Here is a 25240-nt window from a genome sequence, read left to right on the forward strand (position 1 = left end):
ATTAGAGTGCTTTGTTTACCAGCCTCTAAACAGTTTTGTTTGTTTTTCCTGGTAGTATTTATTTAAAAAAAAAAAAAATCTAATTCCATTAAGAGTGATTTTGTAATGTTAGGATTACAAATGCCTTAGTACTGACAGTATTGTCAATTGTTGCATAAAAGTCCATTTTTCAAGAATATAAAAGTTATCTTCAGAAAGATGGTTGTGGCCTTTCTCCAATGCCTCCAGCCAGCTGAAACACCACCAAACTCACTTCATATGCAAGCCTATCTGCACTTTCCTGCAAATCACAATAAGAGATTAAGTGAGAGACAGCACCTGCCATTCATCCTGGCTAGTCTAGGGGAGGATGCTTTTGATTCTGTTTCAGAGGTAGTCAAATAACCTTTTTTATCTGTCAGTCAGTAATAAGTTCCAAAGCCTATAAGTAGTGAGTTGGATTCTTCTAAATAAGGTAAATTTTCAATTCAGTTTATAAAATTTTTCCAAAATCAAGTAAGTAACCAAGCCCCTTTAAAATCAGGAAGGTTACAACTGCTGAGAATAAGTAATTCTTAGGATTTCTATCAGAGATACCCATTGTCATGTAAAAAAGTAATTGGTGTTGTTTCCAGAGTCCCCATTCAACCACAGTATGTATAAAGGGCAAATGATAAAACTGCAGAAAATACAGGTAGAGTAAGAATGTCATTTAAAGAAAAACTTTAAAAGCAATTCAAAAGTCTAGAAAGAAAAGCAAGCATTACCAGTTGCTTTGGAAATAGTAAAACTGGCCGATTCCACAAACTCACTCATGGGACTGTAGTTTTAAAGGGGAAATAATCTATAATACATTAAAATCAGCATGTGTCAAAGGATTTATTAGATACTCCTGCACAGCCAGAACATCACCCTTAAGAATCCACAATAAAGAACTGTTTGGGAACAAATTAAAGGGGGTGTGAAATTCTTTTAACTATATACCTCCCAGTACATTCAATCTTAATGTCAAATTGAGATTCCAGACACAACTAAACAGTGATTTCTCCTCCCCTGGTCCCAGCTTACTTGTGAGTCTGCTTCTGCATATACTCGGACAATGTCTTCCGTTCCAGAGGGTCGGACAAAAGCTCGGGCAAGCTTGTACTTCTTCACCAGGTCATTGATGGCTTCTTGGAGTCCTGGAGGAGTGACTGCTTGTCTTTCAGCATCAGTGGTGTTAATAACTCTCCTGTCTGCAACCTGAGCACAGACATTTCCTATCTGTTAACATGTTGGACTCTGTTCAAAATAGTCCCGCCCACAGAGTAACAGTGTGCATCAGTGAAGCAGCAGAGTAGTGAAGAAAAACTGCAATCACATTTCCTTTTTATTTAGCTAAAACCATGTAACATTTTTAACATTTATACTAGTTAAGAAAAATTCTTCAGTATACAAAAATTTACCTTTAGCCAAACAGAACATTTCCACACATTGTCACAGAGCTCCCAATAAAACAATGGTCAATAACTATTGTCTGACCCCGGTAGTTACTGATCAAATTGTGGCAAGCTATTATATGAGAGAGCTGAGGTAAGAGTCTTCTAAATATGCCAAGAGCAAATCCAGATACTTGCAGCCATTTCTGTGAACTCTGGCTTTAATATTCCTAATTAACTTTCAACAAATTCTACTGGAGAATGTGTGGACTGATACAAATCAAATAGTCATTCATGTGAAATGCCTTTGGAGAATTCTCTCCCTTTGAGTCCAGAGACTACGGTTTACATCTAGCTCTGGAAAGCACTGTGGGGTCTGTCATCAGGGGACTCGCCAGGCGGGTAAAAACTGAGGCTTACGTCTCAAAAAAAGAATGAAAAAATTTAAGTATTATGTGAACTAAAAGTTAATTCTGAAGCAACATTTTCAGTTAATAAAATTATCAGTCTTGGTTTTGCTTCAAAATAATATGGGCTGGGCTGTGAAAAATGAGCAGGAAAGCAGAATCCTGTTTAAGCTAGTTACATAATTTTTGTCATTTTGTTCATATTTTTTAAATGATGCATATTCATACAATACCATCCTTTGTCATAAAAGTGGAAGTACAGAATAAGTTATTTTTTTAAATTGTGAGTAAAGCAGTTAGTATAAGAGGCCTTCTTTCTAAGTAGAGTATACATACAGACTGAAATAAAACCCACTCAGGGAACACTTGGAAGAACCAGCTACATTCTGAAAGGTGGTTTCATGCTCTCTTCACCTTAACTTTGAGTTGTCTGTTAGGAAGATCAACATAAATAGCATCCCACTGCTGCACAGTCAGACCCTTCAGAGCCAGGATAGCCTCAATCACCAGCATGTCAGAGATAGCATCTCCAGCTGCCTGCAAGATTGGGATAGGAAACAAAGCATATAAGCCACCCTTTCAGAAGCCCCACATGAATGCTGTCCATCTCAGAAAATCAAGCTGCCCTGTACATGCATCATTAACCAGAGAGTGAATAAATAACATGAACACTAAGGAGGTGCACATAGCTATGGAAGATAACAATGACCTGTATCCCAAGTTGATTAAACCAATTCAGGAGAAACATCTAGACTGGATTGGCCCTGACATCCTATAACTCAAATTCTTTCACTAGATCTCCTCTTAGATATGGTGATACTAATAAAATAAACTTTGGTTCAAGATACACTTGAAGTTAGAGCCAAACTCTAAGCTTGCATTTCATTTGTAAAATGGAAATTATAACCTTGTCTCCTGCATTACTGCTGTGATTATAAAGAAGGGTGAATAAAATGTCCGATCCACATCAGACACTTGGATCCCCTGCCTTTCCTGACTTGGTTGTTGCTCTTCCATAGCAACCTTCAACTGTAGGACTCACACGTATCTTGCTCAAACATGTAAATGTTACAATATTTTCCAAACACTGCCTTTGAAAAGTTAGCTAAACACACAAAATATATAACTCAGTAACTACTGAGTATACTTGAACACTTCAACATTTTCCTGATAAAATATCAAGAAAAGGAAGCATATAAAAAATGTTCCATTTCTAGTGCAAGTCTCAACTGTGGGCACCACTGTTAGAAGCAAACCACCAAGCCAGGACGTCTCCACTTTTTATGTAATTCTTTGTTCCATGTTGCGACCAATGTTAGGGTAACTCAGGGCCTCCACCTCACCAGTCCTAACCTGGTTGAACAAGTCGATGATGCTTGCAAGCATCTTGGCAGCTTTCCCTTTCTCATCGTCGGATTCTTGTGCTAGTCTCTTTATCTTCACTTCAACTGCTTCACTGAACAGTGCCTGCAGCAGAAGCATATGAAGTCAGTCACAAACTCCAGATCACTTTTCAGTCCTAGAATCCAGAGAAACTGAATAGAAAAATGATGGTAGCTTGATGTCTGCCATTAATGTTAAGATCAAATCACAGCACAAAGGGTATTACTAAGGAAAAAGTTTATGGATTATAAAAATAGTTAAAAAGATAGCACTGACAAAAACTGAATACATATGAGCTCACTGTTCTCCAGCTCACTTTTTTAACTCTGTGCAGTAGGTACTGTTAAAGGATAGGGAACACATCACAAAGAGTTCATTGCACTCACTAGTATGACAGATAGTGTCAGATACTTTTACCATACACATTCCTTTGTTTTGAAGTGCCTACCCATCCTTTTATAGCCCTAAAGAGGCCAGTATTGACATTAGCACACAGTGCTCAATCACTTGAGGAAATGGGCACTTCTTGGCAAAATAAGATACAAGGTGGTCACCTGGTTTTTGTAAATTTTGACTGAACAGACATACCATTGTTTTTCTATAAGTAAAGGTGAGCAGATTCAACACAGACCTTATGGACTGTAAGTGGAGGTTTCTATCTCACCAACTCCCAAATACCCAGCAGCCACTTCCCAAATAATTGACTCAGAGGCTTAATATAAATTACAAATGCTCAGCTGGTAGCTCAGGCTTATTACTAACTAGCTCTTACATTTAAATTAACCTATAATTCTTATCCATGTTTAGCCACATGGCTTGGTACCTTTTCTCAGGTAGGGCATTCTCATCTTGCTTCCTCTCCATCTGGCTGGTGACTCCTCTGACTCCGTCATTTCTCTCCCCAGCATTCTTAGTTTGGTCACCCTGCCTATACTCCCTTGCCTGGCTATTGACCATTTAGCCTTTTATTGAACCAATCACAGTGACACATCTTCACATAGTATAAAGGAATATTCCATAACAATGGACTTCACCTTAAAAGCTTAGATCACTGAAGTTATATTTTAGTTGCATTTTGTAAAAACATTCTCCTTCTCCTTATATTCATGGCTCTTCCAAAAGCCAAACTGAAATTAGTGAAGAGAATGATTTAAACTACATTCAAATATTCTCATATCTACCTCAAATCCATTCATGAAATGAGGTGATGTACAAAGACATTTTTAAACAAAATCTGAACTTAAAAAAAATCTTTAAAAAAAAGTTATACCCTTTAAAATAGTGACTTTTATGGTGAAGTATGTATGACTTTTTTCCACAATAGTCCTTATAAGAAAACCATGAAACAAACACCACCAAAACAACAACAAAAAAAAAAACCTATGCTTGTATATACGTTAAACCCAATAACACTTTATTATAGATACTGACCTAATCTCTGTAAGAAGTGGGAATATTTTAAGAAAATGAACAGTACATTTAAAATAATTTATTGGGGTTTTCTGGGGTGTGTGTGTGTATGCATACATGTTGAGGCCAGGACTGACTCCTCGGGTATTCCTCAAGTGCTGTCCACCTTGTCTTGTGAGACAAAGTCTTGCATTTGAAGGGCTCACTGATTAGGCTCGGTTGGTTGGTCATTGACCACCTGTCTCTGCCTCCCCAGTACTGATCAAACTCAAGACCTCATGCCTGGTTACCCAACTGAACTCTCCTCAGCCCACTTAAAGAACAAATTGGTACACTTCTTCACAGAGGATCATTAGAGTCTTTAAAATAGACGTTTGATTCTATCTAAAGGTATATGTTGATCATGTCATTTCCTACTACCTAGTCATTGAACAAACTACAACAGAAATCTATTATTAACTTACTGTGCCATGCCCATTTGCTTCAAAATAAACTCCAATGTCAAACTCTTGGGCCTTGTGATGCAAATGTTTGACACCAGTTTTGGTGCAATAAACAGGCACCTACAACACATTAAAGAAAAACAGCAACAGTTAATCAATAGAGAGTCAAAAGTTAGATATCTACTATTCCAGAAATAAGACAAGGAACAAAATCGGGGACCTCCCTCTGGTGCGAAAGACAATAAAGGCTTAAAACACCCACACAAGGAATGACTGCAACTAGGTGGCATTCTCTGCCTTCAGAGGGTTGCCTGAGCTGCAGTATGGAGAACGGAGGACAAAGGTCTGCGTGCTTTTTCAATGAAGGGCCAATCCTTCTTTATAGGAAAATATCATACACTATGCAGGCTATATGGTCTCTCACAATCATTCTGTAGTATTCGGAGGCAGCCACAGACCTCACCTAAACAAATGTGCAAGACGCTCGATATTCCAATAGAACTCTTATAAACAGTGACAAGCTAGATCGAGTCCCCTGACTATTTCTTGCTAACTATTGGCTTAGAAAGTTAAGAAAGACCAATGAGGGATGGGTGTGGTGGCACACACCTTTAATCCTAGCACTGGAGGGACAGACAGCTGTTCTGTAGAGTGGTTCCAAGACAGCCAGGGCTACACAGAGAAACCCTGTCTTGGAAAATGAACGTAACAATAACGAAAAGGCAGTTAGACTTTCAAGACTGATCACAGATAGTAATAAATAACCCTAACTAGACCAGCAGCAGATAGACCAGCAGTCTATCAAAGGTGGGTCTAACAGATTTAGGAAAAACTGACAGAAACAAAACTACAAGAGAGACATCCAGTAAGGGCAGCATTTATTGGACTTAACCATAGGATGGCAAAGGCCAAAATACTTAACCAAAGGAAAAATGGGTTGACAAGTAACAGTTTCTGGTGTGTATTAAGTTTCTAAACATAATAGGTAAATACAGATGAAATTTTCAAATTAAACACTCATGCACTAAATAACATTGTGGTCAAGAACAGACAATGGATGCTGCAGTGGTACCAGAAGATCAAGTCTACTAGTGAACAGACAATGGATGCTGCAGTGGTACCAGAAGATCAAGTCTCCTAGTGAACAGATAATGGATGCTGCAGTGGTACCAGAAGATCAAGTCTCCTAGTGAACAGATAATGGATGCTGCAGTGGTACCAGATCAAGTCTCCTAGTGATGCCATGGTCATCAAAGCTGAATACACTCTATGTTCACACAATGACATCAACTCATGTCACACTACTGCATTTCTCAGAATGTGTCCTAGGGTCAAGCACTAACCCCATGAAAAGCCCTGGAGTGAAGCCACTGTAACCATATATTTAAAGTAGAGCAAAAGTGAGCAGATTCCACGAAATTTCATTTCTACTTCCCCAGAAAATTGATCAAAGTAGACATCAGCTGGCCTAGGCATACTTCTTGGTCCCGTTTTACCTACTGTGTTGACTCACTTATCTGCCCAGAGCCTGCAGGAATTTGGAGAAAAGCAAACAGCTTCCAATTTTGTCTATGAACCCCTGACTCTGAGCAGGGAGTGTGAAGAGTCTGGCTCTCCGGCAGATGGTAGAAAGACAATTAAATCAAGTCCGTGAAGCCAGATCATGATGAACACATCACAGGTAGTGTGCTAAAGAGAGCACAGCAAGGACAGGAAATAACCTCACTCACCTACTCCAAGAGCCAAGCAAACACATTCCATTTCATACATACTCCCAACACAACAGATGATTACTGGTAAAGATTCTCTCACTACCTAATGTTAGGCTCACCAAAGCACAACCAGATACCATCCTTGGCCATCTCTCAAGTGTGCCTGGAGGTGAGGGGCCTACCTGAAGGCAGTCGGTCACTGGGGGACCTACTTTTCTATCCTTACTTCCCGAGTGGCCCAGTGTGTCCGTGTGCCTCACACTCCTCCCATACCTTTCCCACAGTGTGCTGTTTGCCTTCACACTGAGGCAGAATAAGCCCTTCCTTGCCTAAGTTGCTTTCCAGGTCTTTGATCACGGCAATGAAAAGATACAGGTGCACTATTACCTTATGGTTTGTGTTTGAAAGAGGCATCTTCAGGCCCTAAGTAGTCAGGATTGCAAATGTGGCTCACTTAGCCTTTAAAAAGATCTGCATTCATTATAAGATCACAGAATTCAGGTTTCTATACGCTCCAAGGTGAAAGCCACCCTCCCTTTTACACCAGGGACATGTGAGACTTCTGCTCCTAGTCACCATCACCTGGACAATGGCTCAGCTTTGTTCACTGTTCATGTAGTAACATCATTTTCCTCACAGAATTATCTTACCACACTATTCAGAAATGACCCAAAACTGAAGACAATGTGATACCTTCATAACTTCTTCAAGGTATCTAGTGGAACTTCCATTTGCATATGCAGTCTGTACGACACCAAGATTCAGACTTTCTCCAATCTAGAAGGAAACAATGACACACTGAACTCACCATCAAATGCACAGGAGCCTTTGACACAAGTGAGAGTCATAAAGGCAAGCAGAATCAGCCAGTTCTGCCCTGGCTTGCTTTAAGCAATAAATAGTATTCTAAAAGAAAGCATACACTATGAGGAAAAAAGTCTAAAATACTTGCAAGCACAGTTTTATAGTGAACCCTCTTTAAGACAATGTGTGATCTCTATAAATTATTAATAAACCTTTTCCAGATTATTGTAATTTCAACTATATACTAGATTCAGGGATTTTCCAAAAGAGGAAAAAAATCAATTACTAAACTTATCATAATCACAGTAATAATCATCTCAGGTATTATTTGTTCTTAGAATTGGATGCTTTGCAATAATGATGGAATTCTCAGTAATGCATGCATCATCAATTTTAAAGAAACCAAAACTGCACGAAGCTGCAGATAAAGTCAAACCAGTATAAAGAAAAGCAGCATACATACAGTCATCTAGAATACCATCTTTACTAAGACCAAAGCCCCTATATGCTGAAATGGCTGCAACTTCCACTTCTTTTTGTTTTCAGGCCACAAATATCAGGAACTCCCCATACACCATAGCGCTGAAACACTCAAAAGACTCTGATGTAGAAGTGCTCCCTAGCAAGTCTGGTTGCTCCCCAGCCCCACCTTACCTCCAACAGTAGCTCTTTAAGGAAACTGCTAATTAACGTCGCTATCTTGTCTCCATCTATGAGATGAAAGTGACCATCTGCATCACAGTAGTAATACACAATCCTGTCTGCATCCCCATCAAAGGAGCAGCATCTTTCATTGGACTTCATTTCCATTCCTAGCACACAGGAGGATTTAGAGTACATTTTAGACTAAGAAATAGGAATAAAACTCACTATATAAAATATTAGATTTTTCTCTGACACACACACAATTATTTTTTCAATATAGCAGATCAAAATTAGCATTATATGCTACAGTACAGCACATCCACTATAAATTTTTCAAGATATATTTTAGAAGATTCTTCCCAAATACAAACCAATGTCTCCAGTTTTAAATACTAGTGTCTACTGGTGCTCTTTTTGAAGACAGGATTCTCACTATTTAGTCCAGGCTGACCTCCAATTTAAGAGTCACCTTCCTCTGAGGGCTGGGATTAAAGGTGTGTGCCACACTCCCAGCTACTGGTACTTTTCTTGCAGGTTAAATTCTTGCAAAGCAAACTTAAAAAAAAGGCCCTCAAATCTATTCATGCTGAAATGTGCTATTATACTAAAATGAAATTTTATTAACCAGTTGGTTTGGCTAGGCAAGTTTCCCATATAATTTAAAAGTTAAGCGACTTCTAAATGTAAGATTTCTAAAAGTACCATACTATCCTTTATATATTAAAAATAAAAATCAGCAGTAGACAAGGTATATGCTTCTATTTAATTCTAATATAAGTATTTTATCTACTTATACTAACAGTAATAAGAAATGTAATCAGGAGCACAGAATTATAACTTTCAAGAGCTCACTGAGAATTTTCATAAAGTCATTGAAACTTCAGCAACTGCTACATCAGATTTACTAGAAAACCTTGCTGTCCCTTAACAAGGATGGCAGCAGACAAAGCCAGACTGTTAGCCTTGCTGCCTGGAGGAGTGGAGGGTTGGGTCTCTTTAGAACACAGAGGCAGCCAAAGCAGCAGAGGGAGACCTCAACAATCAGACAGACGGATGAAGGTCTAGACCTGAAGGACAGGTAAAGTAATATCAAAACAAGCACTACAGTAAAAAGGCTGCATAAACTAAAATTCTAAATGCTTCCTACAGTAAGGCAGGACAGTCCAAACAAGTGAGGCGGATGCAAGACAGTTGTGGAGTGGTGGCAGCTGATTTGTAATGTGAGGAGATGGAGATTTGATGATTTTGATAGAGAAGTCAGAATTATTCAACAGTGAAATAAAAACGCAACTGAGCACAGGCAAACACTCAGCAGTCCAAACAATCCATCTGCAAGCCAGGCAAGGTTAGCAGACAGCATCCTAGGGTCCGTAAGAGAGCACCTCAAATACCTCTTTACTACACCATTAAAACGTGACCAGGCTTCTTCCTAATCTTCCCATGTGGGGACCAGTGAATGCACTGATGCTTTAAAGGCAGCCTGCCATGACACCAGGAAGGCGGAGCTTCTGACGACTGCTGCCTTTGGAACAGCGATTCTCAGTGTGCTCACTGGACCTGAGCCACCAGCAAAGCCTGGCAACAGAACAGGAAGAGGACTTTCCAACCTAAGGGCATCCCACCCTCCCTCAACAGACTGAATGAGAAAGGAGCGGGGCTACCTGTGCGCTGACAAGACACTTCGACTCTGACAGGATCTCAGTTCTGAGAGCTGCCATGCTAATGTGCTGTTTCCTGTCTGAGCTTTCAGCAGGACCTGAGCATGTTTTGAATGGCACTTAGGAGTGGGAAGATTTCTAAGGACCCAAAGGTGGCAGAGCCAGGACGAGTGGTGTGCCTCTTCCCTCGGAGACAGTGTAGGTAGACAGTGCTGCAGGGGCGTACCCTGTGGGGGTTTCTGGTGACTCTTCACGAAGTCAGCACCGCACAGGTGATTGAGACGCCCTTCAGTCCCGTCATTAAACAGCTGAACCAACAGTCCCTGGGAGAAGTAGTGCTCCATTTCTTTCAGCTTCAAGGCCCCTATGCCGTTGGCGCAGTCGACCTTAACCGATCTGTTTTCATCTCCACTGCAGGAAGCCTTCAAAGGAAAAAGACAGGGAAGGAAAACAAGTCACCAAAGTGAATCACCAAGCGCGCATGCATGCACGCACGCATACATGAAAAGGTCTTCTGTTATTTCCATGTACATGTCTAATTTAACACAGAAAACCTGCATACAGTCAGAGGAATTACAAACCAGCAAAGTAAACCTGGGCAACACAGCAGTGGTGCCATGGAATGAACAAGCTACAGAGAGGCCGCTGCATGAGAACTGAGCCCCGCCCAACAGAGCATGGCCCATTAAAGTACCAGTCCTCACTTCCTGACAGTCATCTAAATGTGCAGATGAGCACACAGGTAGGTGTCTGACTAACACGAGCATTGTCTGCAAGGCAGGTAATATCACCGGGCACATTGAGGGCTTGGGGGTTTTTTGTTTGTTTTATAATTATCAGTCTTTAACCAGTGCCCACATCAAAATCTGAATTCTTTGAGAACAAGGACTGTCAGGTGAATCACGCCCTGCATATGTCTCCAGATTAAACAATGGAGTCTACCTACAAGAAATTCCCTCCTGGCAGCACTTTCTCAAGCTAGTAGCATCTACATTATAATCAAATTCATCCCAGTGACTACTGATAACCACAAGCAAAGACATCATGAGGTTTCCCAGGATGCACCTTGCCATTATATACTCTGGGCTCTGCCAAAGAGAAACTGGAGCCAAGTCACATTTGGAGAAAAGGAGGAGGCCAAGAGGTAAGCTATGGAAGTTAGGTTGTTGACTGACTGTATTACTGTACTCACCTGTTGAAATTCTAATCACAATGGAAAAATGTCTCACCTGTTTGGTAAGTTCTACAAAAGCCTTGGAGAGTTTCTGGCAGTAGCCTTCTATGGTGGCCTTTCCATACCGGTCTCCGGAATTCCGACAATACACCATGTAGTGTAGCTGAGGTGTGGTCAACAGGCCATAATCTGCCAAACAAACACAAAAGTCAGTTCAGCTCACTTATTAACAAAAGAAGCTCACATGAATTCATGCCTTAAGAATGTTAGATCCAAACCGGCCACTCCCCCCAGAAAAAAGATAGCAGTACTGGTGACATTGTCCTGAACAGAAGGACTTTGACCTGATAAACAGAAAGACTACTTGGTTGGTTTTGTTTCTTCAAGACAGGGTTTCTCTGTATAACAGCCCTGGCTGTCCTGGAACTCACTTTGTAGATCAGGCTGGCCTCCAATTCACAGAGATCCATCTGTCTCTGCCTCAGTATCAGCTCAGGTCCCCACCCTGATGACTGTGACATAAAATCCGCTTGCTTTTCCACCATTTTGCGCTTCTTTCTGCTCCCCCCCACACACACACACACCCAGAGAGAGCCTTCATAGTTTAATCACCAATAAATCTTTGTTTCTACCCATGGGTGGTCTAGTTTGGTGACTTATCCCAGAATCTCAGAAAATATGAACACAAAACTTTCAAAATATCCAAATGCACAAACATCCACTGGCATTATGATGGCTAACATTATATTTTAAGTTTCAATTACTGTTCTTAAGCGATCTATAAAACAAAAATGCCTCTAACCTATAAGCTCCACTCTTCCAAGGATAGACTAACTTCCCAGAGTGCTAGGGGATGTTCTTGTAATTGCCTGGTCTTGAACAATTCTTTATTATATTATTATTATTATTATTATTATTATTATTATTTATTATGTATATAGTGTTCTGCCTGCATGTATGCCTGCAGGTCAGAAGAGGGCACCAGATCTCATTATAGATGGTTGTGAGCTACCATGTGGTTGCTGGGAATTGAACTCAGGACCTCTGGAAAAGCAGTCAGTGCTCTTAACCTCTGAGCCATTTCTCCAGGTCCTGGTCTTGAACAATTTTTAGGAAAATGTTGTTCATGTATGACAACAAACTACTTCTGTAAACAAGTCTGCTTGCCCTGACTGCATATAGACAGGCTGCATACCTGATTACACTTAGGCAGGAAGTGCATCAGGATGTATGGAGGTGTGAAGTGTATAGCCTTCTGAGTGATGCCTTTATAAGCCTCTGACTAATGTAACTGGATGCTACACCTTAGAAGTCCTGAATCTCAGGCACAGATCTGGTGCCAGTATCTGAATAAAGCCTCTTCTTTTCTTAAAATTTATTCATGGTCAGACTGGTATATCTCTGAACAACCCCAGTGCCATAACAGTATCATTATAAGGACATGTTGAATAATTCTAAAAGAATTGTAAACGACTAATAATAGCAAAAAGTTAATGATTTAAAACAGGTTACAGATAAAATTCAAATGAACCATCCTGAAAACCACCCAAATTATAGGATAAGAGAAAAATCTCAGCCCAGTGTGGCAATACACATCTTTAATCCCAGCACCTGAGAGGCAGAAGTAGGTGGATCTTTGAGTTTGAGTCTCGAAATAAAAATAAATAAATAAATAAAAAAGACAAGGGAGAGGGAAAGAGGGGGCACTCGCTTTGAAAGGAATTCCTCATCACTCGAGAGGAATCATCAAACCTACATCTATGTGACTCCCAGGAGCAGGGCTGAAAGCATCCTTGAAGACATCACTCTAAGCAGAAGTAGACCTGGGGCTTTAAGCAGGAAAGCAAGTCCACACTGGGCTAAGATGAGGGACCCAGCAGAAGAATAGCCCTTCATAATGTTGAAGCCTCATTCACGTTATAAGGGTGCATCAGGGCTGGGTCACCCCAAGTCTGCACTCCCTGCAGTGTCTTAGTGAGGAGACCTGCAGGAAGCCCTCAGGAGCTGTCTCCACCAGCACAACGTATGACATACAATGCCTTGTGTGGCACTGCGGTCTCCGCTGTACATCAGCACAGAACCCGAAAGACCCCTGTCACTAACAAACTAAAGCAGACTCAGTCAGGCAGTGGCCAAGGTTCCTGGTAGAACACTAAACTTTGCCAAAAGAGTATGTTTGTCAGGCATCTTAATACATGTGCCACCAGTGACTTCCTAAGGAAACAAACAGCTGCTACCTTTCAGACACAGCTGGACACAGAACACCAGGAGCAAGAAGCAAGAGAAATGAATGCCAGGCATGAGCTAGACCAATGGTTCTCAACCTTCCTAATGCTGCAACCCTTTAATACGGTTCCCTTGTTATGGTGACCCCCAACCATAAAATTATTTCGCTGCTATGTCATAACTAATTTTGCCACTGTTATGAATTGTAATGTAAATATCTGATATGCAGGATAGCTAATATGTGACCCCCCAAAGGCTGAGAACTACTGAGCTAGATGAAAACTCAAAGGAAGAGTTTGCAAGGAGGCATAGGAACATTTAAAGGTCCTGGGTCGTCAGCCACACAACAGAACGGTTCCAGAGGCCAGTCGCTCCGGTGAAAGGATTTGAGAGGAGGTGTGAAAAAATGTGGATAATCACCTACATTAATTAAATGGAAATGGTCCAAAATAAAATAAATTCTTCTAAAAGACATGCTAAAGGAGAAAACAAGGATTTTGAGAGCAATATTGAAATTCCCAAATACTGAGTGTACTCCTTTGCTTTCTGTTGCTATAACAAACACCATGACCAAAAGCAACTTGGGGAGAAAAGGATCCGCCAGGGAGGGAGGCCAGGGCAGGAGCTCCCGGCAGGAACTGAAGCACAGTCCATGGAGGAATGCTGCTTGCTCCAGATTGCTCTCCACGGCTTTCTCAGCTGCCTTTTTTACACAGCCCAGGCCTACCTGCACTAGAATGGGAGCCCACAATGGGCTGGGCCACTCCCATACTGATCAGCAGTCAAGAAAATGCCCTGCAGACGTGGCCATGGGCCAATCAGATGGAGGTAATTCTCCAGTGAAGTTCCTTCCCTCTTCTCAGGTGACAAAGACTAATGGGCACACTATGTAACTGTTATACACACTCAAAGAAAAGCACCGTCCCATCCCCTCCCTGAAACCTAAAAGTTATTTTTCATGGCACTAACCTTAACCAAATCCCCAAATTCTTTGAATTCAAGAAAAGCCCCAGGATTTTCCACTGCCTGTGTCTTTAATCACTCCTACACAAAGCGCACTGCACACGCCCTGATCTTTTTCCCCCAACTCCCTTCTCTTTAAGAAGGTGGTGGCTTAAAGTAAAAATGGTCCATTACTCTTGTGCATAAAACCCCTTACTTGGGCCCCGCTGCACATGGGACACAATCCAAATCCTTGTTTTTGAAGTTATTTGGCCCCTGCTTATCTATCTCCCTAGTCTTACTGCCCACCCCAAGTGGCAATTCCTTTAACCTACCTTGAAACCACTGAAGGGAGACAAGCAAGGTGTTACAAAAAAAAAAAATCAAATTTTTCTATATTTAATAAACTAGAAGTGATTCATCTAGAAACAGACCCAAATAGAGAAAGATCAGCCACTCTGGGAGGGATGACAGAAAGATGGGTCTGGCGATGTGAATGCAAACTGGGCCAAGGCTCGAAGTGAATTTGTACACTGGGTAAGAACAGGCCCGGGAGTGGGGCCAGGGAACCAAAGACAGTTCTCACCACTGCACATCACGTCAATGGCACAGATGGCTGCTTGCTTGTATGAAGCACCGCTGACTGGGATGAGCATCCACATTATCTACGCACACATCATGACAGAATGTGGGTATCTCACTGGGAACTAGGACACGCATGAAACAGACACCACAGAGCAGATAACCAGAAATGTGTGATGAGTGGATGCATGCATGTATGAAGGAGGCTGGAGAGACAACCATTCAGACATGATGTAGATCAAAGAGGGGACCGGCCGAGGAGCCCTTAGCAAAAGGGACAGAAAACAAGCAGCAGAGAAAACCAAGAAGGAACGTGTCCGAGCAAGCAGAAAGGTAAAGAAAACCGTCACAGTTCGGAGAGCTGTGAGGGCATAACCTATGGTGAGAAGCGCTGAATCCAAGTTCCTGTTTTCGGTCACAGACCACTTACTCTCTTCCTAGGACAATGACTGTCAAGGGGCTCAGGCTGGCTCAGCCAGCAAAGCACAGGTAGACAGCAGGACTAGAGCAGGACCCCAGCACCCAGAGAGACACCCGACAACTGCTGGGCAGGTGTGGGGGCCCACCTCAAGCCCTGGTCTGCTGCAGGTGAGTCTCTTCCCTATCATGAATGAATTTAAAGCACACCCAGGTGAGTAGCCAAAGAAAACGCTCACGACAAAATGAAAAAACAGCACTCGGGAAGTGAAGAGGGTTCCCTGGGACAAGCTGGCTAGCAAGACTAGCCACACTGACCTTAGCTAAACGCCTGAGAAAGGACTGGCTGAAACAGTGAGCTCTGGGTTCAAGTAGGACTTCCTACCACAACATATAAGGTAGGGATCAAGGAAGACACCCAGCACTGACTTCTGGCCTCCACACACACCCACATACATGCACACAAGCATACGCACTTGCATGTGTGCGCACAGACAGACACACAGACACACACACACACGCACACACAAAATCAAAAAGATTGTCAATCCATACTACACACACTGCACCACAAATGCCTCGGGCTCTCTGCAGCTTAACCCAACACTGCAGGATCTCGATCTCTCCAGAGGCTCCAGCAATCTGAATTCAGGTGAATACAGGAGACAGCACCCTGAACGAACATCAAGAGACCCACCTGGAGCAGACTAAGGACGACCAGGTGAGCAATCAGAGAACACACACATCTCAAATCAGAACAGGAGTTACAACCATTTCTGATATGGGCCTAAATATATTCCTGCTCTGCATTAAGGCCAAGCAGCATTCTCAGCACTGACAGTTATATAATAACAATAATTACAAACTCTGGAAAATGTTGGCAGTGCCCCATGTCCTACAGTGTCAAATAGTCAGCCAAGATTGAACTCTGTAAAAAAAAATAAGCATACCCATCTAATTAGTTTGTAAATTTGCTTTCATCCTTTAAAAATGGTAAAATTGTATGTATAAATAATTATTTTATAATAAATTTCTCTATAATTTATGATCAGCAAACATTGGACCTGTGATTTCAGATACCTGTATAGCAGGTGCTGTGGAAAATTTATCAGGCAAATGGGGTCACAAGCAGAAAAGATTTAAAATGCTCTGCCCCCATGGGTAAACTCATATGCCTTCCCTGAAAAACCTGCAATATTTTAAAAGTTTATCTAGGTATTAATTTCTTAACTTTTATTGTTTGTCATTTCCAAATTTTAAGTATGTGCTACTTTTTAAATTTAAAAAACAATTTCTTGATGATTAACTTAAAATTACATACCATGAAATTGACCTCCTAAAACAGTCACACCGTCTATTACAGACTGTGAAAGTTTCTCACTACTGGGCCTGTGAAAGAAAAGAAAGTTAGTAAACGGGAAAGCAAATGGAGGAGTGTGTGCTTACAATTTCAAAATACACGTTCAATGAACCTGAAAGCAATCAACTCTGGCAAAAACACAGGGCAAATTACAATCATTTTCCCAGGATCCTTTGCACAGGTGACTTCTTAGAAAATTTGGGCTTTTAAATTTACAAACTAGATACAAAGAGCCAGGTTTGCTGACGCAGACCTCTAATTCCTCCCACCCACTTGAGAAGCTGAGGCAGGAGGATCACTAGGTTCAATGCCTGCACAGAGTGAGTTCAAGGTCAGCTTGGGTAAATTCGTGCGACTATATCAAAATTAAAAAGGGAGCTAGGACTGTAGCTCAGTACAAGTGTGTTTTCCTAATATACACAAAGCCCTGGATTCAATACCCTGTACTGGCAAAAAAAAAAAAAAAAAAAAAGGAAAAAGTGGGAGGGATATAAAGGAGGGCTGGGGAGAGCTCAGTAGTTAAAAGTGCATATTGTTCTTGCAGAGGACCCGAGTTCAATTCCCAACATAGGTAGCTTACAACTGCCTGTAACTCCAGCTCAAGGAGATCAGATACCCCCCAACCTTCTCAAACACACACACACACACACACACACACACACACACACACACACACACACACACAATAATATTTTTAAAGTTATAAAAGACACCTTAACTTATACCTAAAACATGTTTAACTACAGCAGTATGTATCTTAGCTAATAATAGCCACAATCAATACTGAATGCACACAGTGATGTAGGAGAGTGGGGTCTTAAACTACTGAGAGCATAAAGCCTAGTTTTCATTTTATAAAATCAGAACAAATTACCCATCTATCTGAGAAGTAAGTGAACCATCATATAACCACAGGTGAGAGCCAAACACAGTAATGGGATAATAACTGACTTGAGGGCATAAATCAATTAGCTATTTCTGCTGCCTATGGACCTAATGAGTAAGTAGTTTTTGCAAAACCTGGTAACACGGCACAGGGTAAAAACAAAGACCAGCTATCCAGAGAATGAGAAGGTGTATCTTAGAAAGAAGACTTAGATGAAGCCAGAACTTGCATGAAAGAGAAAATGACCACTTGTACCAGGCTTTTTCTTTTGGGATCCACCAACCAACTCCCAAATCATGACACAGAGACTTATTGATAGTTATGAATGCTGGACCTTAGCTTAGCTCTTTTCTGACTAGTCCTTTTAATTTAAATTAACCTGTTTCTCCTTTATCTACCTTTTGCCTCGGGGCTTTTTACGTTTCTTCTATAGATCTTACTTTCACTGCTTCTCTGTGTCTGGCTTCTTGCCCCAGGGGTGTCCCTCCTTTTCTTCTTCTTCCTTCTCCTCCTCCTCCTCCTCTTTCTCGTTCCTTTCTTCTCCTCCCAGCCTAGATTCCTCCTCCTATTTATCCTCTCTGTCTGCCAGCCCTGCCTATCCTTTCCTGCCTAGCCATTGGTCGTTCAGCTCTTCACTAAACCAATCAGGTGCCTTAGACAGGCAAAGAGAAACAAATGCCAACACACCTTTACATAATTAAACAAATGCAACATAAACAAAAGTAACACACCTTCACTCAGTTAAAATAATATTCTGCAACATAAACAAATGTAACACATCTTTGCCCAGTTAAAATAATAGTCTACAGCAACTACTGTTTCAAAGTACACATTTAACCCAACACTGCAAAAAAGGAGGCTTTTGTAGAGGCGAAAGCTGCTGAACAGGACAAACACACAGACTATAAAATGCTGTTTCCAGTAAATTCCAGAATGAAGAAATGACTGAACATCTGAACCAGTAACAAATTAGAAACCACATCTCTAAGTGTAGTTTGTTAAAAGTTATGTGCTCTGACTCTGCATGGGGCAAATAACCTACAAAGTGTCACAATAAATAAACGCTGCTAATATACAAGGAAACATCAATTTTGTACATATGATTTCATGTAACTCTCACAAAAATGCTGATTTATCATCAGCCCTGAGATGGAAGCTGCCAAAGACTATGAAACCTGCTCAGATTATGTAAAAGTTAAAATGGGGGTGACTCCAAACCCAGATTTAGTCACCATGTGCCACTTAAAAAGGCAAAAAGACAGTGGGGGGTGGACTAAGCCTCTCTTACTCCTGCCCACTGGCCTTGGGCATGAAAACAGATGCAATCCCTCACAGTTATGGCAACTCTGATCCTCACCTGGTGTCTCTACCAATAACTACGAAGGCAGCCTGCTGCGGATCCACGGCTTCTTTCTCCATGATGGCAGCAAGCACTCTAGGCATCTCCTGCTCCTCAGCACTGGCCAGACAGGTAGCATGCTCCTCCCAGGAAGGGGCCAACATTTCCCCCAACGGATCAATCAATTTCACGCCGTTGTCTTCCTAAAAGAGAAACAAGCCTTAAGGGGAGCACACAATGGAGGTGACTGGAGGAAGAACCTTTACTGCCACCCCTCCAACTGATGGCTGAGCAGCTGCCCTGGGTACCGCTGGCACCAATGCCAGGCACCGGCCGCTGTTTCCCTTGCATTACCTCTTCTGTTCCTTGTGACACAATCATTACTGATAATGTCTCCATCCAAACTGGGAAGGACGGTCTGTTATTTCTCTAATCTGGACACTCTCCAAAACACAGCCTCATTTCATTCCCTCCACACCCAGCTCAGCTGGACAGCTGCTCTGAGAGTTGTTCCAGACAAGGAGCACACAAATAAGGAGGCACACTCCCAGCATTAGAATGTGGACTCTGGATCAAAGTGCTAAGATACTAGAGATCAGCCTTGTAAATAAGGGCACCAACTTGTTACCTCAGGATTGTGTGAGGCCGTAACCATGACTCCAATGGTGGCTCTTGTCTGTTTTGACCTCAGGACGGCTAGTAATCCCATTCGAAACATAATATGATCGAGATGTTGGGCGTTTGTCCGAAATCCAGCAGTCCCATACTGGAGAATGAGCCCCTGGGGCTTGGCATGGAATGCTGAGCGTTTAGAAACAGCCTCCAGATCCATGTCTGCAAAAGTAAGAAATAGGAAGAAAAAGCTTTCAAGGACCATTTGCTTCCAAACTGCCACCTCAACATAACACATTTATTTCACTGGGACCCTCTCCAAAGAACCATGTGGGGTGGGGGGCGTGGGAGAAGGGAGCAAAGAGGAGAAAAAGGTAGTCCAACAGTGATGGCCCATGCCTTTAATCCCAGCACTCGAGAGGCAGAGGCAAGCAGGTCTATAGCTTGAGTTCCAGGACAGCCAGGACTGTTTCACAAAGAAACCCTGTCTCGAAAGAGAGAGAAAGAGAAAGAGAGGGAAAGAGAGAGAGGAATTCCTAGAGTTAGAATTAACTAGAAGCTCCTGCCTAAACTGTGCACTCCAGAGCAGAGTCAGGACAGAAACCAGCTTGTCCACTTCTTTCCCACTTGGCCTCCAGGATGAACTTTCCTTAAATAATGACCTCACATCTCTATTCAGAGACTCCTAGAAGATCAAAGATCATCCTATTTTACAAAGGGGTCAACTTAGGTGTAGGCCCTAGTTGATAAAGTCTGGGGTGAGGCCAGTGAAAGACTGAGGCTGAAGGCCAGATCCACTAAGGGCTGAGTACCACCAAATACCTGGGAAATGCATGGTACTCATTCACTAGAGAGAAACAGTCAGTCCCAAAGGAAAAGCAAAGCGCAGTCAATTCCTCCTGTCTAAGACCTCCCAGATCAGCTAGGACATCTCACAGAAGACTCCAATTTATTCACAAAGACAAGAAGACAGCAGTTTTCTAAATTCATGTCTAAACCTACTTACATCTGCTTAATGCTGCCTTCGTGAACCCTAATCCCCCTAATACTCTGGGACACCTCCAATTAATTCAATTCGAGATTTTCTGCCTCAGTCAGCAAGGTACTTGCAGAGCCATAGACTGTGAACTTCCTGGGTCAAGTCTATCCTAGCGAGCCCAGAGAGAAGCAGCTGTCCTTCAGCTAACAGCCACACCTCCTTGTTTTATTGTCCTTCCTTGCTTCAATGCTGGAAAATGATTGCTTTTGTCCAATTTGTAAAAATCGGTTATTCCCAAGCTAACTTAGTTCGCTCCAAAGTAATTAAACTTTTGTTCATAACGACGAATATATTTTTGTAAAAACTGACCAGTAGGAAATGTATCACGATTATTCATAAGGGTGTCAACCACTCCTATGAGATCCAAAACTCTCTGAAAGGAAAATAACAGTCATATAACAGCACGCTTCCACCCTTTAATGCGTCGGGAGTTCTAGAACTAATTTCAATGGGTATGGGAATGCTGATTAAAAGTCCCAACAGCTTTCACTCTTCAAAAGTGACAGCGTAGCCCGCTTCTTTCTTTCATCCGATAGTACATTCTGCTCCCAGCTCCCGATTACCCGCGGCTCCCCCGCTCTCCAGCGTGAGGTCTGCAAGGACCTGGGCCGCACTGAGCGGTGGGTAGGTGTGTCTGGCGGTCATCCCCAGCCACGGCTGCCGAGGATCCCCCACCCACAACGGCCCCACAGCCTCCAAACCCGCTCACCTAGTTCTGGAGCTGGAAGGTCCTCTCCACAGCAGAGAAGCCAGCCACCGTGCTGTGCGTACCAAACGAGCTCACTCAAACCCTGAAGACGTGGCCCAGCCTGGCTTCCGGCCCGACGCCCCGCCCCTCGGCCAAGATGTCCCCGCCCCTCTTCCCGGCCCCCGCCGCAGCCAATCGCGGCGGGGAGGATGTTCTAGCCCCGCCCCATGCGCCAAGCCCCGCCCCTAGCCGTCCGCGCGCCGCTCGCGCCCGCGGAACTGCGGCTGCGGTTCGAACCGGGTCGGGGGCTGCTTGGCTTTGAATGAGCTGGAAGGGTGAGGCCGCGGCGGCCGAGGCTGGCCGAGGGTTAGCACCCGGGGTGGGCAGCTGCGCCTCCCTGCCTGGACCTCGGGAGGCCGGGGTCCCCGGAGGGCGGGCGCACTGATGTCCCTCCGACCACCGAGGTCACCTCCCAGCCCAGCCTCTGGAAGGCGAGGGCAGCGCCATCCCCGTGGGTCCTCACCCCCCTCGACCCTAGGCGTCCTTTTATTAAGTGACAGACCCCTCCCCCAGCTCCCTGGCTAGGCCGAGGCAGCCTTATGCACCTGCGCGAGATGCAGCACGCCACTGCAGTCCGGGGAGGCTGTCCTCCAAGGGGTCTGCGGAAGAGGGCTGGCGGCTGGCGGCAGGGACGACCCAGAGCCCTCCTCTCCGTTCCGCGGGCATCCCTCCTCGCCGCCTCCAGCTCTGCGCAGGCCTGAGATCCGAGTGAGATTCCAGGGCCGGCCCCTGCTTTTCTCGGGATTGAGGCTGGCCTGGCCGGGGGTACAGGTGTTTGCAACCACCTGCCGCGGAACGTGTCTCCCAAACACTTGTTGAAAGCTCAGACTTCTGAATGGCCGGTCAGAGTGCGGAAGAGAGACTAGGAAATCTAGGTTTTGACGGAGCATTTTAAAAGGATATTGTGCATACTAGATTTGGTGCTCAGGAGAGAAATCTAAACAGTTTAAGTGTCTCTGTGTGTGTGCCCCTAGCTCTCTGCAAACGGTGGAAATGCCTCCTAGAAAAGGGACCTTGGGAAAATTTCCTGGACACCAGATGTCATTAACAAACCCACTGTTTCTGGGCCTCTCCAGGTTTCCAAGCAGGTTAATTTGGAGACATGTCAGCATCGGTAAAAGAAAGCCTTCAGCTTCAGCTGCTGGAGATGGAAATGCTGTTTTCTATGTTTCCCAACCAAGGAGAAGTAAAACTTGAAGACGTAAACGCCCTAACGAACATAAAGCGATACCTGGAAGGTACTAGGGAGGCGCTCCCACACAACATCGAATTTGTGATCACGCTCCAAATTGAGGAGCCCAAGGTGGGTGCTTTTATTTGTTCTAAGTGTTTCTGGGTGCTCACTTTTTTGTGTATTTTAATGTGTATGGGTGTTTTGCACTCATGTGTGTGCCTGTGAACCTTGTGCATGCCGTGCCCTCGGAGGCCAGAGGAGGGCAGACCTGGAGGTACAGAAATTTATGAGACACCATGTGAGTACTTGGAATCGAACCTGTGCCCTCTAGAAGAGCAGCCAGTGCTCTGGACAGCTGGGCCATCTCCATTCCCGAGGTGCCCAGTTTTTAACAGAAAAACCCAGTGCATAAGCTTCCTATCCAGGAGACAAATAGACAATCCCAAATACATATCCCAATACTTGTTAGGAAGGAAAAGGTACCAAACACGAGACGCTCCTTAAGTTATCTTAAGTAACTATCCTGACTTTTACATAAATGCACATCCCTTTTTAACAAACGTGCCGACTGATTTCAGTGGAAATACCTTGCAGTCTTGTTGTTATTCCATCCTCTCATCCAGTTTCTTAGCAACCCAACTGTTAGAATGCGTCTTCTACATACACCATGGTTTTCACAAACCTGAATGCTGCCTGCTACAGAGGGGCTTCTCTGAAGTTAATGAATGCTTAGGATTTTGTTTCGAGGGCACTGACTGTGGCTAGTAACTACAAATACAAAATCTAAACGTTAAATATAAATTTACCCCCATCTTCTGTTCCCTTTGTTCCTAGGAATATTAGCAAAGCATAGTATAGGCACCATATGGACGGGGCACTTGAGAACTAATGTTAGCTCTCACCTACTCATCCTTCAGTTACCATTCCTTCAGAGCAGGGGTACTGCTTCCCCAGACTTGATTTTTATCTCACTGATTACACACTTCAATGGAACCCTGAACTTCTCCCATGGTAAATGCCACTTCTCAAAATTATATTCTCCCTATGTGTGGTCATTGTTTAATGTGTGTCTCCTTCACTAGGCTCTATTCTAAGGCAGAAATCGTATCTGACTTCATCCCTTCCTTATCCAGCACGGGTCACCCACCAGGCACATGTAGGTCAGCAGTGATTAGTATGTAGTGATTGGTCTGTAGCTGGCACTTGCCAGTCTACATGACTGTTCCTATCATAGTCATACAGTTGCCACGATAAACTGGCTCATGTGGTTTTGTGGTCATTTAAATCTGTGTGGTTTTTCTTTTAAGGTGACAATTGATTTGCAAGTTACCATGCCTCACAGCTACCCATACGTGGCTTTGCAGCTGTTTGGACGATCACCTGAGCTTGACAGACAACAGCAGCTTCTTCTCAACCAAGGTCTCACTGCTTATCTAGGGACTTTCGATCCAGGTGAGCTGTGTGTCTGTGCAGCAATCCAGTGGCTGCAGGACAACAGCGCATCCTACTTCCTCAACAGAAAGCTGTCGGATGAGCCATCCACACAGGCAAAGCCAGTCAAGAACACATTCCTCAGAATGTGGATCTACAGCCACCACATATATCAGCAGGACCTCAGGAAAAAGATTTTGGAAGTGGGGAAAAGGTTAGATGTGACTGGATTTTGCATGACAGGAAAGCCTGGTATAATCTGTGTGGAGGGCTTCAAGGATCACTGTGAGGAATTCTGGCACACAATCAGATACCCTAACTGGAAACACATTTCCTGCAAGCACGCCGAGAGCGTGGAGACAGAAGGGAGCGGTGAAGACTTGCGCCTCTTCCATTCCTTCGAAGAGTTGCTCCTCGAGGCCCACGGTGACTACGGACTAAGGAATGACTATCACATGAACCTGGGCCAGTTCCTAGAGTTTCTCCGAAAACACAAAAGTGAGCATGTTTTTCAGATACTATTTGGTATTGAAAGCAAAAGTTCAGAGTCTTAGGACTCTATTAAAATATCTATGCTTGTAATTGTACTAAGTATTTATGTTAATAAAACCAAAATAAAAAGGCCAATGACTATATAGAATTCTGGGTGGAAAACCTGGCTCTAGAATTTTCTGACTGCTAACGAAGCAAACAGGCCTTTTAACTTCCTATCAGTCTAACTGTGATGTTTCCAGGTTGCTGTGTAAGGTCACACTTGGTTATCATTTCATTATAAATTAATGAAACAGTATATTTAACCAGAGAAACTTGGCTCAACAAGTCCAAAGCCAGGCTCAGAAGGGCAGAGCACTGGCCACTCTTCCAGAGGACACACAGCAGCTCACTGCCATCTGTAACTGCAGTTCCAGTGGATCCCATACCCTCTTCTGGCCACCTCGGGCACTGGCCTCACATGTGGTGCATAGACATGTGCAGGAAAACCCATACCCACACACAAAAATAAATAAATGAAGTCCCAAGCCCCACAATTAATGTCAAAAACCAGACTGCAGATATAGATTCATAAATATGAGACATATCTCAGTTTCATAACACCAGCACATAGATGGCCCACCAGCTCATCACCGGAAATGAATTCTAAATCACAGATAAACTGAGAATAAAGAGCACCTGTTTGGTACATTCTTACTTTAAAACCCCCATCTGAAGAGTTTTAGTAAAACTAGATTCTAACAGCAACAGTGGATCACTGTAAAGTCTCAGGAGTTGCCCACCTTCATATGTGCATACACAGATAAACACATTAAAACTCTTTTTTAAAAAATGAAGGTTAACAGCTTGTATTTCCCTGACTACCATTTGGTTAAAAATACTACTGGCAATGGTAGAAATATTCTTAGTCTTATTCACAAAAAGCGTGTGGCTTTTTTCTACTCCACAGTTCTTAGCTA

The 25240-nt window shown here is 43.1% G+C and overlaps 2 protein-coding genes across 3 annotated transcripts; one reads left to right on the forward strand and one right to left on the reverse strand.

The window, feature by feature from the left end:
• Nucleotides 1–66: 66 nt before the first annotated feature.
• Pgm3 (phosphoglucomutase 3) lies at nucleotides 67–21262 on the reverse strand. The gene is made up of 13 exons (XM_052715855.1): nucleotides 21146–21262; nucleotides 19414–19619; nucleotides 18804–18988; nucleotides 16522–16589; nucleotides 11089–11222; nucleotides 10086–10281; nucleotides 8211–8368; nucleotides 7446–7529; nucleotides 5062–5160; nucleotides 3158–3271; nucleotides 2219–2341; nucleotides 1048–1221; nucleotides 67–280 (listed from the first exon to the last, which is right to left on the reverse strand). The coding sequence occupies exons 2-13, from the start codon at nucleotides 19615–19617 to the stop codon at nucleotides 191–193; spliced, it is 1629 nt and encodes a 542-aa protein (XP_052571815.1). The 5' UTR covers nucleotides 19618–19619; nucleotides 21146–21262; the 3' UTR covers nucleotides 67–190.
• Nucleotides 21263–21354: 92 nt separating this feature from the next.
• Nucleotides 21355–24429, forward strand: Rwdd2a (RWD domain containing 2A). Of its 2 annotated transcripts, none has more exons than XM_052715869.1 (3): nucleotides 21355–21459; nucleotides 22261–22487; nucleotides 23666–24429. In XM_052715869.1, the coding sequence occupies exons 2-3, from the start codon at nucleotides 22287–22289 to the stop codon at nucleotides 24341–24343; spliced, it is 879 nt and encodes a 292-aa protein (XP_052571829.1). In that variant the 5' UTR covers nucleotides 21355–21459; nucleotides 22261–22286; the 3' UTR covers nucleotides 24344–24429. The 2 variants fall into 2 exon arrangements, with proteins under 2 accessions (XP_052571829.1, XP_052571839.1); XM_052715879.1 differs by lacking the exon at nucleotides 21355–21459 and adding an exon at nucleotides 21503–21892.
• Nucleotides 24430–25240: the final 811 nt, after the last annotated feature.

This window comes from Peromyscus californicus, unplaced genomic scaffold (genome assembly GCF_007827085.1).
Source record: "Peromyscus californicus insignis strain IS unplaced genomic scaffold, ASM782708v3 Scaffold_11__1_contigs__length_118956290, whole genome shotgun sequence".
Lineage (NCBI taxonomy): Eukaryota > Metazoa > Chordata > Mammalia > Rodentia > Cricetidae > Peromyscus > Peromyscus californicus.

Coding starts and splice junctions, on each gene's coding strand:
- Pgm3 (XM_052715855.1), bottom strand. CDS start 19,617: ATGGATCTGGAGGCTGTTTCTAAACGCTCAGCATTCCATGCCAAGCCC. Junction 8,369..10,085: donor TCACCAGAAACCCCCACAGG/GTACGCCCCTGC, acceptor CCTGTGTGCTAG/GAATGGAAATGAAGTCCAAT. Junction 5,161..7,445: donor ACCTTGAAGAAGTTATGAAG/GTATCACATTGT, acceptor AATGTGTTGTAG/GTGCCTGTTTATTGCACCAA.
- Rwdd2a (XM_052715869.1), top strand. CDS start 22,287: ATGTCAGCATCGGTAAAAGAAAGCCTTCAGCTTCAGCTGCTGGAGATG. Junction 22,488..23,665: donor TCCAAATTGAGGAGCCCAAG/GTGGGTGCTTTT, acceptor TTTTCTTTTAAG/GTGACAATTGATTTGCAAGT.